Genomic DNA, 15,089 nt, shown 5'->3' with positions numbered 1-15,089 from the left:
TCAACAGAAACTGAAGGAACTAAACTATGCAACAAGCTTAGCCTAGAGTGAGACAAATGCCCTAATCTATAATGCCATAGATCAGAAGAAGGATCCTTAAGAGAAGCAGTAAGAACCCGGGATGTGGCAGCAAAGACCTTAGGTGCTTGCAGCAGGTAAAATAGACCTCCTCTTTCTTCACCCACTCCAATCGTTTTCCAATTGACCAAATTCTGTATGAAACAGTGGTTAGCAATGAAAATGAGACAACAAGTAAGATGTTTAATCAATTTGCTTGCTGAGATGAGATTGAAAGAGAATGAGGGAACACAAAGTACATTGGTTAAAACAAGACAATCTGAAATTTTTACGGTACCAATGTGTGTAACTTGGACAAGGTCACCATTTGGTAATGTGACAGAGGTAGAAACAATAGCTGTGATGGTTGTGAAAAAGGAGGTGCTATTGACCATATGGTCAGTAGCTCCTGTGTCAATAATCCAAGGAGAATCCTTCGGATTATGAGGAAAATTTGATATTTTCAAACGAGAATGAAAAACAGAATGCTTTGGGTGTAAAATTGAATGAAATGAGAAGTTACCTGTCATATTGGAAAAGAGATGGTCTGAATTGGTGGGGGTAGGCAGTATACCTACTTGATTGGCGGAAGCATGATGAGAATTGGCTTGAGGCTTGATCAAGGCCAAAAGTTGATGGCATTGTTTTGCAGTAAAAGGCATTTGAGGCAATTGCATCTGAGGCTGTGGTTGTGAAGCAGAATTATTAGAATTCTCCTCTTGAAAATGGGCAACAGAACAAGCACTAGGCTTATTAAATCCAGAGTGGGGTGGTTTCTTAGTGAACTGAAAACCAGGAGGATACCCATGCAATCGATAACACTTATCTACAGTGTGTCTGGGAATGTTACAATGAGAACAAATCGGTTTTTCTTTCCGATTGTGTGGCTTGACCAATCGATTCTGCTGCATAGGTAAACGATTCTGTTGCATAGGCACTGCTGTGGTCATCAAAGCTGCTGTATCATGAGTCAAAGAGCCAAGAAAAATTTCTCGTTGGCTTTCTTCTTGAACAATCAAGGAAAATACCTTGTTGATCGAAGGCAGAGGGTCTATCAAGAGGATTTGACCTCTGATATTAGAGAAAGAGTCATTAAGACCCATCAAGAATTGGAAAATATATTCTTGATTGTAGTTATCAACTATAGAACTCAATGCTCCACAAGAACATGAAGGAGAGCATGTACAGGTCGGAATCAGCCTGTAATTGCTTAACTCATCCCAAAGAGATTTGAGACGAGTAAAATAGGCACTTACAGAGAGGTTTTCTTGAGAAAGAGCCGAGATTGATTTCTGTAATTGAAACAATCGTGGTCCATTCTTCTTTGAAAATCGCTCCTTCAAGTCCATCCACATTTCTGAGCAAGTGTTGATGTAAATGACGCTTGCTGCAATTTCCTTCGAAAGAGAATTCAGGATCCATGAAATGATCATGTCATTACATTGAGTCCAAGCCTCTGCACCATCTGGATCAATTGGCTTGACTAGAGTTCCATCGACAAATTTGAGTTTATTTTTGGCTCTCAATGCCATGGTCATAGACCTACTCCAGGTATTATAGTTCTCACCAATCAATGGCTGAGAAACTAGAACAGCTCCAGGACTATCTCCATTGTAGAGAAAGAAAGGATTCGAAAAAACTATCAAAGTTTGAAGAAGATGATGAAGAGTTGTGCATAATTGTCGCCATAGATCAGAAATGCTCTGATACCATAACAGAAATTGAAGATGAAGTTTGAGAAGAACAGAACCAGAGAACAAGAGGAACAAACTCAAAGAGAACAATGGAAGAGAAACTCTGCGAAATTTTGTATTACTCTAGAAATGAAACAATTACAATTGTTTTTATACAACTTGAAGAATACTTGAACACCAAGTAAATCTGTAACTAACTTATGCAGTTTAAGGCTACCATTCTGATTACTTCTAACTATCTAGAGTTAAATTAAAACATGTGCAACATGTGAAGACATGAGCTGTCATTGTACAGCTTGCTCTTGATCCGTGTCTTGCATGTCTTGGTGATCCAACCGTTCATCATTGTTAACTTGCTTTAATCTTGGTTTCGGCTGCTTGACAGTAGATTGATACTATGCATGTCCTTTGGTAGGAATAGCAACTAGCTAGTTTAAGGGTGCATGATCAAAATTCAAATTCAGCATAAATGGGTTGAGAAAGCTAAATCTTATTGTAAGAACCATGCATTAATCCTGTTTTTAGTAGAAGAATGATTTGGCTGTTGTGTGTCTTTATGTCTGTGTATTGACGCTTGCTTTAGTTTCTAGTTGGTTGAATTTATGTTAGGTTTTTGCCACCTCTGACTGGAGGTTCCATGAGTGCTTTCCCTTTTCTCATCTTTCTATGGTGTATTGAATATCCTAGTTGAGAAAAGTATCATTTTAGATTTGGATTCCATGGGAAAATGTGTTCTTCTGTTTGGTTTCTTGTTTTGAATATGCTTCCACCAGTGGTATTGCTATCTAATAGAATCTGACTTCATCGTAATCCCTGCCTTCGAACTGATTCTTGCCGACCTTCTGTTTTAATCATAACTTTATTCTAAAAATATTATTTTTCTACATCTTTATTGATAGTTAATATGTAAGGCTCAGAGCTTTGGATTTTAACTGTTGTTTGAGGCCCCATTCCATCATTTCTGAAGAATTTCTTTTTCTTTTTGCCAGAAACTGATGTTTCAGTACATAGTTGAATAATGGCTGTTCAGACTTCTAGTAAATCTATATATGATGATGATTTTCAGGATGAAGATGGGCCTACAATTTTCAAAAGGAGTAAACCAATGGCTAAGCAGAATCAATTAAACTCGGAAGTAAAGAAGTCATTATCCGAAAGGCATGGTGGACAATCCAATGGTCAAAACTCCAGTTCGTAGAAGGGTAAGATGGTTACATCTAATAAGGCATCATCAGTTAAATCTCTTGCAACCAGCCCAAAAGCGTCGATATCATCCATCGAGGCATCAACTGCAAAGTCACCGGCCAGTAGCAAATTCAAAAGCATCGACCGCATTCGATGGTCATGCAAAACGTTCATCTGAACAGAACATGCCAACTTCTGTTAAAGAGGAAAAGAATTCTGTCAAATATTCTTCTATCTGTAGAAAATAGTGATTCCGAAGAGGATAAACCATTAAGTGCTAGACTCAAGGGGAACTCCAATCATGCCCACAAAGGGTTCAGCAAACCTGTTCCCAATACTTCACCATGCACCACCAGTGTCAAAAATCACTATAAAAAAATTTCCTGAAGATTCAGACGATGAAGTTCCTTTGTCTTCAAGATTCCCATTGAAATCCAACGTGGGTACGTCCGGTAGTAGGCCTTATGGTTCTGATGAAAAGAAACCCTTGGCTTCAAAAATTCAGCAGAATGGTTCCACCTCGAGGGGATAAACAGCAGAAATCTTCCATGGTAACGAGTAAGAGACCCTTAGATAAGGCCAATTCCTCCGAACAGTCTTCAGTTAAAAAGATGAAGCTCTCAGAGGCATCTGCAGCAATGAAGATTAAGCAAGTATCAGTCAAAGCAGAACCAAAGGCAGATGATGATGACCATATTCCAATTTCCCAGAGAATGAAGAAGTCATTCGCATCAGATAATAAATCTTCTGCCACAAAACAAATTGTTTCTTCTGCTTTCAAGAAAAAAGCTAACACGTCCAAGAAAGCAGCAAAAAATTCAAAATATATAAAGTCGACAAAAATGACACCTAGCTCCGGTGATGGACAGAAGAAATGGACAACCCTGGTTCACAGTGGCGTCATTTTTCCACCTTTATATACGCCTCACGGTGTGAAGATTCTTTTTTATAATGGGAAGCCAGTTGGTTTGACTATTCACTATTTTAACTATTTATTAGTATTCTATTTAAATAATATTTTTTTTTTCTTCTATTTAATCTTTTTTAAATGTTTTTCTTTTTTTAACGGTTATATTTTTTAATATTTGTCTTATTCTAATGGTCATACTTTTAAAATTTTGCATTATATTATATTATTCTTTACTATATTTAAAATTGAGAATACTAAAAAAATTTGTCTTTTAAAATTATGTTTGAATAGTTAGAGAACCCAGACAAAATTGAATAAAATTTTAATAAAACTTAGGTAGAATTTGAATTTAAAAAAACTTACTCAAACATGTTTTAAAAAATAATCAAAAATAAAATGCTACCTAAACATGCCCCTTCAATTTCACAAAACTTGTTGAAATATGTGAACAAAAAATTTGCACGGCGTTGGACGTCTAGAGTATGGAAATATTGTAGTTTGAGAGAGAGAAAAAAAAAAAAGAAAAAAAAAAAGAAAACACTGTAGCCTAAAATATTGCAAACGAAACAAAGTTGTGCGTAAAAAAAAGAAAGAACAAAGAGAAAAATGACCAAATTTTTATAAATTTTTAATGATTTAATGAGTAAATCACTCATTGGTTTTTTTTATTATAATAATAAGACAGTTAAGAATAATTTTTTGTGTTTTCATCAAATTACTTCACGAGACGACTAGGAATGCATTGCAACTAATTTGTTATAGCTAATTGCTAGTGTGTCTTGCTCTTTATCGAAGAGCTAAGACCATCTTTGACAGTTAAAGTTAAAGTAGCTAGTTAAAAAATATCGATTTCTAATTTAACTATTAATTTTCTTAAAAATACTCTAAGAATAATTTCTATTTTACTCTTCATTTTCTTTAAATAATATATATATATATATTTTTTTTTTTTCTCTCTCTCTCTCTCTCTCTCCGGTCACTCCTCGCCTCATCTTCTCCTCGCTCTCCTCTTCTTCGCATGTTCCAGAAGCATCTTCCATTTTCGGATCTCTTCTTCTTCCTTCTTCTCTCTTTTCCCTTTCTTCTCTTCTTCTCCTTCTTTTCTGATTATTCCCCTGCTTCTATCTTCCTTCTCGGCCGAACAAAGAGAAAATGAGATCGTGAGACCGAGGGAGAGAAATACAGAGAAAGATCGAGAGAGAGTTGGGAGTTGGAGATCGAGGGAAATCGAGAACACATGTAAGAACCAAGATATTTTGAGAAGGAGAGACCCGAGTCGTCCATGGGTCATGGAGAGACTCGTTGGCCGGAGCAGAAAGGGAGACGGAGGAAACTGAGAGAGAGAACCTGTGAAAATGAACCCGATAGAGGATGATCGTAGAGCTGGGTTCAGCGGGTCAAGCCGATCGCCGGTGGGTCGACTCCGATGGAGCCTGAGACGCGACTTCCGGTAGTTGGAACCTGATTTATGATGTCTAATGGGGGATTTTTTCAGTGAAAATTGAGGTGATTTCTTGCGTTTTTATTGTGGATTATTGTTAATCTATTACGCGTATTTTCTTTTGTTGATTCTTTGAGCTATTTGGTCACTATGTATTGGTGAAGGATCCGGTTGTGATTGTGTGTGTGTGGGCAGTGGACATGGTTGTGGTGATTCCCTATTTCCAGAGATAGTGGGGCTTCCGATTGAGCAGATGGCCGTTGATGCGAACGAGGGGCTACAGGTGGTGTTGAAAGTGGGGGGAGGGGGTGAGAGAAAATATAATAAAAAATTAAATAATTGATGAACAGTAAATAAGCAGTAGTGTTTATTTACTGTTTATGAAGTAAAAAAAAAAAAAGGTTAGTAAATACTCTGCTGAAGGAAGAAAAAGAAATTTGACTATTTTGGGTAAAATAGCACTCTCTGACCCTTACAAACCAACCAAAACACACGGATTATTTATTCACTTTTGCAAAATTTCCTCCTTTTTTTTTTTTTTTTGGTCAATTTTCCCTTATTTATTTATGTTGTCTCTTCCCCTTCAGTGCTGCCATCCCGGATTGGCCGTCTAGGTGATCAATATCTGACACACACACAGAGAGAGAGAGAGAGAGATAGGAAATGGACGGTGAAATCGCGAACGTCATCAAGGTATGGATCACAGTCATTGCATCTCTCTGTTATTGTTACTACGTAGTTGCACGAATCCGGCCAGGCATGACGCGGCTTCTCTCTCTTCTGCCCATCTTTTACCTCTTCATAATCCTCCCCTTGAACCTCAACTCCATCCATATTGGCGGCCTTACAATCTTCTTCCTAGTTTGGCTTGGCAACTTCAAGCTCCTCCTCTTCGCCTTCGATCAAGGCCCTCTAACGCCACTCCCGCCGAAGCTCTTTCACTTCATCTCCATAGCTTCCCTTCCCATCAAGATCAATCAAAACCCATCTCCCCAAAAAGCCACAAAAGTTCCCAGATCCATTTTGTTACTTATAAAAGCCTTGCTTCTTGCTCTGATAATCCGATCATATGAAAACAGACCAAATATGCACCCATACGCTGTGTTTGCTCTCTATTGTTTACATCTCTACCTTGGTGTCGAGATCGGGCTAGCCCTGTCTGCTGCTCCGGCTCGAGCCTTTGGGTTTGAGCTCGAGCCACAGTTTCACGAGCCCTATCTTGCTACCTCGCTACAAGACTTCTGGGGGCGGAGGTGGAACCTCATGGTAACTAGTATTCTACGCCCGTCCGTATACAAACCTGCACGCCATATCTCTACGCACGTTGTTGGGCCACGCTGGGCCCCACTGCCAGCGGTGATCGCGGTCTTCTTGGTCTCCGGTATAATGCACGAACTGATTTTTTATTACTTCACTCGTGCTTATCCCACGTGGGAGGTCACGTGGTTCTTTGTCCTACAAGGCGTGTGCGTGGCCATTGAGATCGTGGTGAAGAAGGCTGTAACCGACAGGTGGCAGTTGCATCAGGCCGTTTCGGGGCCGTTGACGGTCGGGTTCGTGGCGGTGACTGGCGTTTGGCTGTTCTTCCCACAAATAATTAGGAATGGTGTGCATGAGAAAGCCATTCAGGAATACCCAATTATGGTTGATTTTGTCAAAGCCAACCTACTCTTTCTTTCATAAGTAGTAACTTGTTATTCTTTAAACATTAATGATATTAATCATCACTTTTAACTCATTTTTATTTTACTATGATAACATATTAGATTTATATTTTTTTCTTTTTGTAAGAAGGGTTGTACCAAATATTATTATACCCTGTAATCGGACAAAAGTGAGATATTTGTAAGGTATATGAATTTGGCTTAGCTAAGATATAGTACTTAATTCTTTTTATTTTTCTTTTATTACCTATTAGTGTTCCAAAAGTACATTTTCGATTCTTCGAAGTCCTGTAGAGGAAGATGCATCTTGGGTTGACGTATAATGCGACTTGTCAAATATATTGGGTCACATGGGATTCTCCTATTCTCTCCTCTGATGGAGATTCCTCTCTTTCACCCAATTAAGTAAGATTGATTGAATCAACATATCAAAAATTTGGAGCGTAAAGCATTGCAATTGTTTTTATTTTGTTTTTTGGAGGGGTAATCTAAATTAATATTATCAATTACAATAATTTATAGTTGGCTCAATTGGACAGATTTAATATCAAGTTTTTATGAAAAATAAAGAGAGTGAAATTAAATATGGACAGTTAAATAAACTACAACACATATGTTGTTTTTTTACATAAATCCGTGGTATATAGCATTTTTCTTCCTCAAAATATGGTGCCCCTAAGGCAATTTGTGCATTTCACATATTAATTATATCCTAAGTTTTAACTTTTTGTTTTGTCAATAGGCTACATGTTTGCACGTTATTTTGTATTTTGTGTTATGCAAATATTTTATGCAGTTTAGAAGTAAGTGGTCACATGCAACTTGTTATAGAAAAGAAAGTAGCAATCTTTTTTGCTTCCCCAACCTTTATGTATAAACCATAGATTCTCCATTTTCTTTGAAGCATAAGTAATATATAAAACGAATTATAACTTTCGAACCAAGGAATCCTTTTAATATATATATATATATCCACAGCTATCCCTTCCATTAATTAAGGCAAAAGTCACAAATCACGAAATACATCAAATTCCTCGACACCCATTTTGTCCAATAAATCGATGATTGTTATTTACACCATCAAAAGGCACTATTTCATTATTAATAGTTTTGTGTGCTTAGGTTGCAAGTGAGAGGTGTGATATTAGTAATTGACGATGTGTATCCTCGATCCATACTTAAAGTTTACAATATCGCTTTTTGGTCCTCATCTTCTGAGTTAAGGCTTCGCCATTTGAGAACACCCATAAAAAAAAATAAAAAAAAAATAAAAAAATGAGATTTTTGGTTGGGATTGACTATAGTTTATAAAGAACTGAAATACCATCAAGCAATAAAAACACCTTAAATCAAGCAATGTCGATCAGCAGCAAGGGGTTAAGCCTTCGCCACATGACACAAACCAAAGTCTATAAGAATAATTCTACTCTTCCTCCTAGTCATTATGAGACATTGAGACAAGGAGCTAGCACTCGTTTTCCAATCATTCCAACTGTCTCTTTCTTCTGGATAATAAATACAAGATAACCAATGGATTGGATATGAATAATATAAGATAGGAAAATATCACATCTGAAAAAGGTTATTATTATTTGTGTATATAGTTATTAACTGATAATAGGCACGTTTTTAACTAAGACAATCTCTTTCTATCCAATGATACAAAGATTGTCATATATTATATATGTGGGCTTTATTGTAACAATGTCTAAAATATTGGCTTTATGATTATATCATTAAGTGTTATATAACAGGTGTTACTTTCTACTTTTCTAGGGAAGTCGTTGTATAGGGTGAAGGGTCAATACTTTACTTTTGTTGATTATTTATTTATTTTTTTCTAAGTCTTGTCTAGCTTTTATGAGAGAAACCTTGACTAATACAGTGATTATGTCGACATTGTGAAGTCTTAAACTTTGCATTAATATAGATATCATTACTTTGAAAAGTGGAGATTACTTAACTTTGTATGCAAAATTGATCATCTTAATTAGTTTGATATGATAACTTAATTATGCGGTTTCTATGAAAACCATCTATGTCTATATGAATAGTTTAACTTGTTGAGATCTTGATAAGCAAGATATAATTATATCTTGCTTCCCATTATATTTGCATGTTTCAAGGTTTTTACACTTCTCATTACATTTTTCTCTACATTTAACTTGTCTTAAAGAGAATTTCCCAATCTGTATGTAGTCACTTGTCTACATAACATATTGATTCTACTCATTCTAACTTGCAAACTATTTTCATAGTTGGTACTCCCCCCCCCCCCAAAAAAAACCTGATTATGGCCTCCAGCAATTCATTCTTAAAAACTAAAAAAAGAAGTTAATAGGTTGCTAGACCACCCGTTAAGCCCTCACCCTTAAGAGAGTTGGTTAGCCATCCAAAAGCACTACTCCCGAAGGCTCTAGAGAGTGGTGCAACTACCTCTCGATGGTTTACACTCTCTTGTGGGTGGTTGGCCTATCCCAATCATATTTATAAGGTGGTCGTCCACTCCCTCACCCTTTGAGGAGGTGGTCAAACACTCATTTCGAATAGCTGACCACCATCTTAAAAAGTAAAACGATGGTTGATTACTCCTTAAAGAGATAGTTAATTAGCTCAAGGGGTGGTTCGACCACTCCTTTATAGGGGTGGGCAGAACCTGCCCCCATCCGCAGATTCGCCCCTTCCCGTCCCGCTCCGCACCGAAATTTACGGATATTGTACTGTGCGGGTCTTCAAAATATATACCCGTGACTAACGAGGCGAATTGCGGAAATTAATTTTTCTCAATCCGCACACCCACTCTACCTCGACATATGCAGCATATCATATATATATATATAATAGGAGAATTACTTAGAGCATTGCATAATATTTGTGACAAGTGGTCTTTTTAAATGCAGTCAAGTGTCATTTTAAAGTTAAACTGTGCGTTTAATAACATTGTAAAAGATTTTTTTTTTCCTAGCAAATAATTGTATCCTATTTAATAGGGGAATCAATAAGAGTAGTTCCTATAATTATAACAAGTGGTTGCTTAAAAATTTGACAAGTATCTCTTAAGTTTTTTTTTGGAAAAAGTACACATAACCCCCTCAAACTACTACCTTATTGTCAATGTACCCCTCAAACTACCAATTGTGTCAATGTCCCCCCCCTAAACTACCAAAATATGTCAATGTCCTCCTAATGACAAAAATACCCTTCATAATTATTAAAATAAAATAAAAACTAAAAAAATATTAAAAAATATAAAATAACAAAAATTTATTCCAAAAAAATTAAAAACTGTTTTTCTATTTTTCATTTTTTTTCGTTTCTTTATTTGTTTTAAATAATTTTCAGTTATTTTTTCATAAAAAAAAAAAAAAAATTGTTCTTCTCGTTTTTTTAATTTAATAAAAAACTGGTTTTATTTTTTCTTTTTCGCTTGTTTTGTATTGTTTTTTTTTTTAAAAAAATGTTTTTATAATTTTCAGTTATTTTTTCGTTTGCTTTTTTTTTAAAAAAAAAATCATTTATTTTTGTTTATTTAATTTATTTTTCGTTTTTTTTTTTATTTTTTTTTTTAAAATATATATATATTTTAATTTTTTAGTTTTAGATTTAGTTTTTTTTTTTTTAATTTATAAGGACATTTTTGCCTTATTCAAAAAAATTTAGGGTCAATTTTGTCTTTTTGTTGGTCTTAGGGGGGGACATTGACATTTTTTGGTAGTTTGAAGGGGATATTGACACAATTGGTAATTTAGGAGGTACATTGACAATTGAGTAGTAGTTTGAGGAGGATATGTGTACTTTTTCTTTTTCTTCTTTTTTTTTTTTTAAGGGAAAAACACTTTGTTTCACATGTGGCATTTTCCCCTCCTCCCATGTGTCGCTCTAAGTGAAACATTGAAGTCATTAATGAAAAGTTGAAGTCAGTGCAAGTCAGTTTTTGGCAAACAACAAAATAACCGTTTGTACTTTTTTTGTTTTGTTTTGTTTTGTTTTGTCGTCTCACATATATTAGCATCCCATTTTTAAGGCAAGTCTGCAAACAACAAAACAAAAGCAGTTTCTAAACAAATATTCTGCACCATCTATAGAAACCAAAGAAAATAGAGGTTAATAAATGTCTTTCTGCAATTTTCCAGAATTCATGTATTAAGTGTTGATTTTTTTACTTGATCTTATTTTAATCTTAAGATGATGCATGAAACAATAAATCAGCAATTGATCTGCAACTCTCATCAACATATAGTGGTTTTTATTTGTGCCGATCAATAGCAAAAATTGTGGTACTCATACACGCATATGTGATTTTTTTGTTTGCTTTCATTCGCATTGCATTGGATTATATATGTATCCAACATGCAATGCCCACAATATAATCATATCTCCAAAATACTATGAATTTTATTGAAATGGAGGAAAGTATACAAAAAGACAAAATGTTTTATTGTATTAGTATTTTTTTTCATTTTCAATTTGTCTTTTATTAACTGTGGTTCTGTTCCTCTGTTCCTTCTCTTTGTTCTCATTTTCAGTTCTAATTTATATATCATTTTTAATTTTTGTTCTAAAAGTAGTTTCTTTTATGTGTGTGTATATATATATATATCGCGTAAATTAAATTTTTTCTTTTTTTAAAGATATAAATTTTCTATAGCATTTGCTTTTGTAGTTTGGCTTTTAAGTTTGCAGAGGCTGTTTTCAAGCACCGAATAATAATAGAATTGTAAATAATATTTTTGTTTGTATTTACTTTATGTGCTTTTGTTTTTCTAATTCGATTTTCTGTCCTTATTTTTGGTAGGGCTTGCTGAAAAAGTTGAAGACAGATTTGGACAGAGCAAAGAAAGGGAAGCCCCCATTAAAGAGTGCTGATGGAAAACGAAGAAACTTGGCTCCGGAAGCGTAATATCACTTGTTTGATTTTTTAAGCCAATTATTTGTCCGGTTTGAATATGCTGTTTCACTCCGGTTTTTTGGAACAATGTTACACGTACAGTATAGAGAAAAAGATCGCTCAAACGAATGTAAAGATCGAGAAGATGGAACGGGATATGAAGACCAAAGAAGATCGATCTGAAAACTGTGGCATTAGCTAGGCACATCCAAGATCAACTACTGTTAAATGTGAAGACTTTGCAAAGTAAAGAACAGAGAAAAACAGAGAAAACGAAGAACGGAGGAAAGCTATTGCTTTTGTATATTGAAAATATCTGGAAAAATAAAATCAATGAATACCAGAACAAGTTTCTGGATATATACAGAAAAGAATCGGCTAACTAGAGTTATCTAACTAACTATTAACTATAGTCATCTAACTAACTATTACATCATCCTTTAATTAACCCACGTGTATAATACAGAGTAACTAATTCTATTATTGCTAACACTCCCCCTCAAGATGAAGGGAAGAGATTAACAACATTCATCTTGGAAAGTAGATGAAAGAAAGGACCATGACCCAAAGCTTTAGTGAATAAATCAGCCAACTGATGTTGAGTCTTGACATGCAAGGTCCGAATTAAACCAGCTTGAATCTTCTCGCGAACGAGGTGACAATCAACTTCAATGTGCTTTGTACGTTCATGATACACGGGGTTAGCGGCTATGTGGAGAGCAGCCTGACTATCACAAAACAATAGCGCAGATTGAGGATGAGAAATATGCAGATCCTTAAGCAAACTGAACAGCCAAATTATCTCACAAGTAGTAGTTGCCATAGAACGATACTCAGCTTCAGCTGAAGATCGAGAAATGGTGACTTGTTTCTTGGATTTCCAGGAAATCAAAGAGTCACCCAAGAACACACAAAAACCAGTAACAGACTTACGAGTATCGGGACAACCAGCCCAATCCGAGTCGCAAAAAGCCTTAAGATGTAAAGGAGAATCAGCAGGATAAAATAAGCCTTGAGCAGGAACTGATTTTAAGTATCTGAGAACCCGAACAGCAGCATGCATGTGAGGTTGCCGAGGAGCATCCATGAACTGGCTAAGAATCTGAACAGAAAATGAAATATCAGGTCTGGTAAGGGTAAGATATAGCAAGCGGCCTACAAGTCTTCTATAAGAAGTAGGATCCGGCAGTAACTCCCCAGAGGTGTGGCTAAGTTTCAGGTTGGACTCCATTGGAAAAGAAACCGGTTTTGATGCCAATAAACCAGCATCCTCCAGAATTTCCAGAGTGTATTTCCTCTGGCAAACAGAAATCCCTTTGGAATTGCGAGCAACTTCAAGGCCAAGAAAAAATCGTAACGGACCAAGGTCTTTAAGCTTGAATTGTGTGTTGAGAAATGCAGTGAGATGAGAAATTTCCGAATTATCATTACTAGCAATAATGATATCATCCACATATACCAAAAGAGCAACAAAAGTGTCACCTTTAACTTGAGTAAAGAGAGAGTAATCGGCCTTGGATTGATGAAATCCATGTTGCAGCAAAGTGGTTGAAAACTTGGCAAACCATTGCCTAGAAGCTTGTTTGAGACCATATAAGGATTTGGTGAGTTTGCACACCCGATGCTCCCCCTTGCTAGCAAAACCGGGTGGTAAACTCATATAGACTTCTTCATCAAGTTCTCCATGAAGGAAAGCATTGTTGACATCAAGTTGGTGAAGAAACCAATTCTTGGATGCAGCAATAGCTAACAAACATCGAACGGTAGAAATCTTAGCAACGGGAGAAAAAGTTTCATAATAGTCAAGGCCTTCACACTGTGTATAGCCCTTAGCAACCAAACGGGCTTTATACCTCTCAATACTCCCATCAACCTTGAATTTAATCTTGTAAACCCAACGACAGCCAATAGTCGTTTTATGTGGAGGTAGATCAGTAAGAATCCAGGTCTTGTTCTCCTCAAGAGCACGAATTTCATCACTCATAGCCTGACGCCAATGCTGATGCTTAACAGCTTGGTGGTAAAATTGGGGCTCAACATTTGTGGAAACAGAAAAACAGAATGATTTATAAGAAGAAGAGAGTTTATCATAACCAAGAGAGGAAGACAAAGCAAAAGGAATACCTGATGAAGATGGATGAGTGGATGAACCAACATGATCAGCAAGATTGCAATGATATTGATGCAAATAACCTGGCATACATCGAGTTCTAGTAGATTTTCTTAAAGGAGGAATAGAAGGAATAACATCAAAAGAGGAAGAGGAAGAAACATTAGAAGGAGGAGGAGAAATAGGAGAAGGAGATGAGACAGGAGAAGAAGAAGGAGGGGAAATAACACCAGAAGAATCAGCGTGGATGATATAGTTGTTATCATACTCAGGTGTGTCAGGAAAAGAAAGGGGTAAAGTAAAAACACCATCTGAAGTAGGAAAAGAAGAAATAACAGAATCTGGTTTTGGGGGAAAGACAATAGAACCATGAGATTGATCAAAAGGAAAAACGTGTTCATGGAAAATCACATCGCGAGAAACAAAATAGGAATGAGATTGTAGATCATAAAGTTTGTATCCTTTGTGATTAGGTGAATAACCTAAAAAAATGGAAGGGCGAGCACGAGAATCAAACTTAGACCTATGTCGGGTTAAAGTTGAAGCATAGCATAAGCAACCAAAAACCCGCAAATGAGTGTAACTAGGAGGCTTGGAAAACAACATTTCATAAGGAGATTTATTATTTAAGAGAGGAGATGGAATTCTATTTATGAGATAAGTTGCTGTAAGAATACAATCATCCCAAAAAGACAAAGGCAAATGAGATTGAAAACGAAGTGCACGAGCCACATTAAGAATATGTTGATGCTTACGTTCCACCACAGCATTTTGTTGAGGAGTTTCTACACAACTAAGTTGATGTAGAACTCCTTTTGAAGAAAAGAATTTAGCCATGTGAAATTCAGATCCATTATCAGAACGTAGAGCTTTAATTTTGGTTTGAAATTGAGTTTCAACCAAATTAAAAAAATTCTGAATGAATGAAGCTGCTTGAGATTTAGATTGCAATAAGTGAATCCAAGTGAAACGTGAGTAATCATCAACAATGGTAAGAAAGTAAGAACAACCATTTATTGATTGAGTCGACAAAGGACCCCAAATGTCACAATGAATCAAATCAAACATTGCAAGGGAATGTGACATGCTAACAGGAAAAACCAATCTCTTTTGTCTAGCTAGAGGACATATAGAACAAAG

General features: G+C 35.9%; 1 protein-coding gene and 1 pseudogene across 2 annotated transcripts; both read left to right on the top strand.

The window, feature by feature from the left end:
* The first annotated feature begins 2,767 nt into the window (after positions 1–2,767).
* Positions 2,768–5,901, top strand: LOC133876328 (DNA topoisomerase 1 alpha-like; annotated as a pseudogene).
* On the top strand, positions 4,792–7,140 carry LOC133875380 (probable long-chain-alcohol O-fatty-acyltransferase 5). 2 transcript variants are annotated; one of them, XM_062313500.1, is made up of 3 exons: positions 4,792–5,352; positions 5,483–5,570; positions 5,875–7,140. In XM_062313500.1, exon 3 carries the CDS (start codon positions 5,951–5,953, stop codon positions 6,968–6,970), a length of 1,020 nt encoding a protein of 339 aa, XP_062169484.1. In that variant the 5' UTR covers positions 4,792–5,352; positions 5,483–5,570; positions 5,875–5,950; the 3' UTR covers positions 6,971–7,140. The 2 variants fall into 2 exon arrangements, with proteins under 2 accessions (XP_062169484.1, XP_062169483.1); XM_062313499.1 differs by lacking the exon at positions 5,483–5,570.
* The last annotated feature ends 7,949 nt before the right edge of the window (positions 7,141–15,089 follow it).

The sequence above is a fragment of the Alnus glutinosa genome, chromosome 8 (genome assembly GCF_958979055.1).
Source record: "Alnus glutinosa chromosome 8, dhAlnGlut1.1, whole genome shotgun sequence".
In the NCBI taxonomy this organism is placed as follows: Eukaryota; Viridiplantae; Streptophyta; class Magnoliopsida; order Fagales; family Betulaceae; genus Alnus; species Alnus glutinosa.
This window is presented reverse-complemented; position numbering and strand designations above follow the sequence as displayed.

What these genes read in the sequence shown, in the direction of transcription:
- LOC133875380 (XM_062313499.1), top strand. Translation starts at nt 5,951, where the DNA reads ATGGACGGTGAAATCGCGAACGTCATCAAGGTATGGATCACAGTCATT.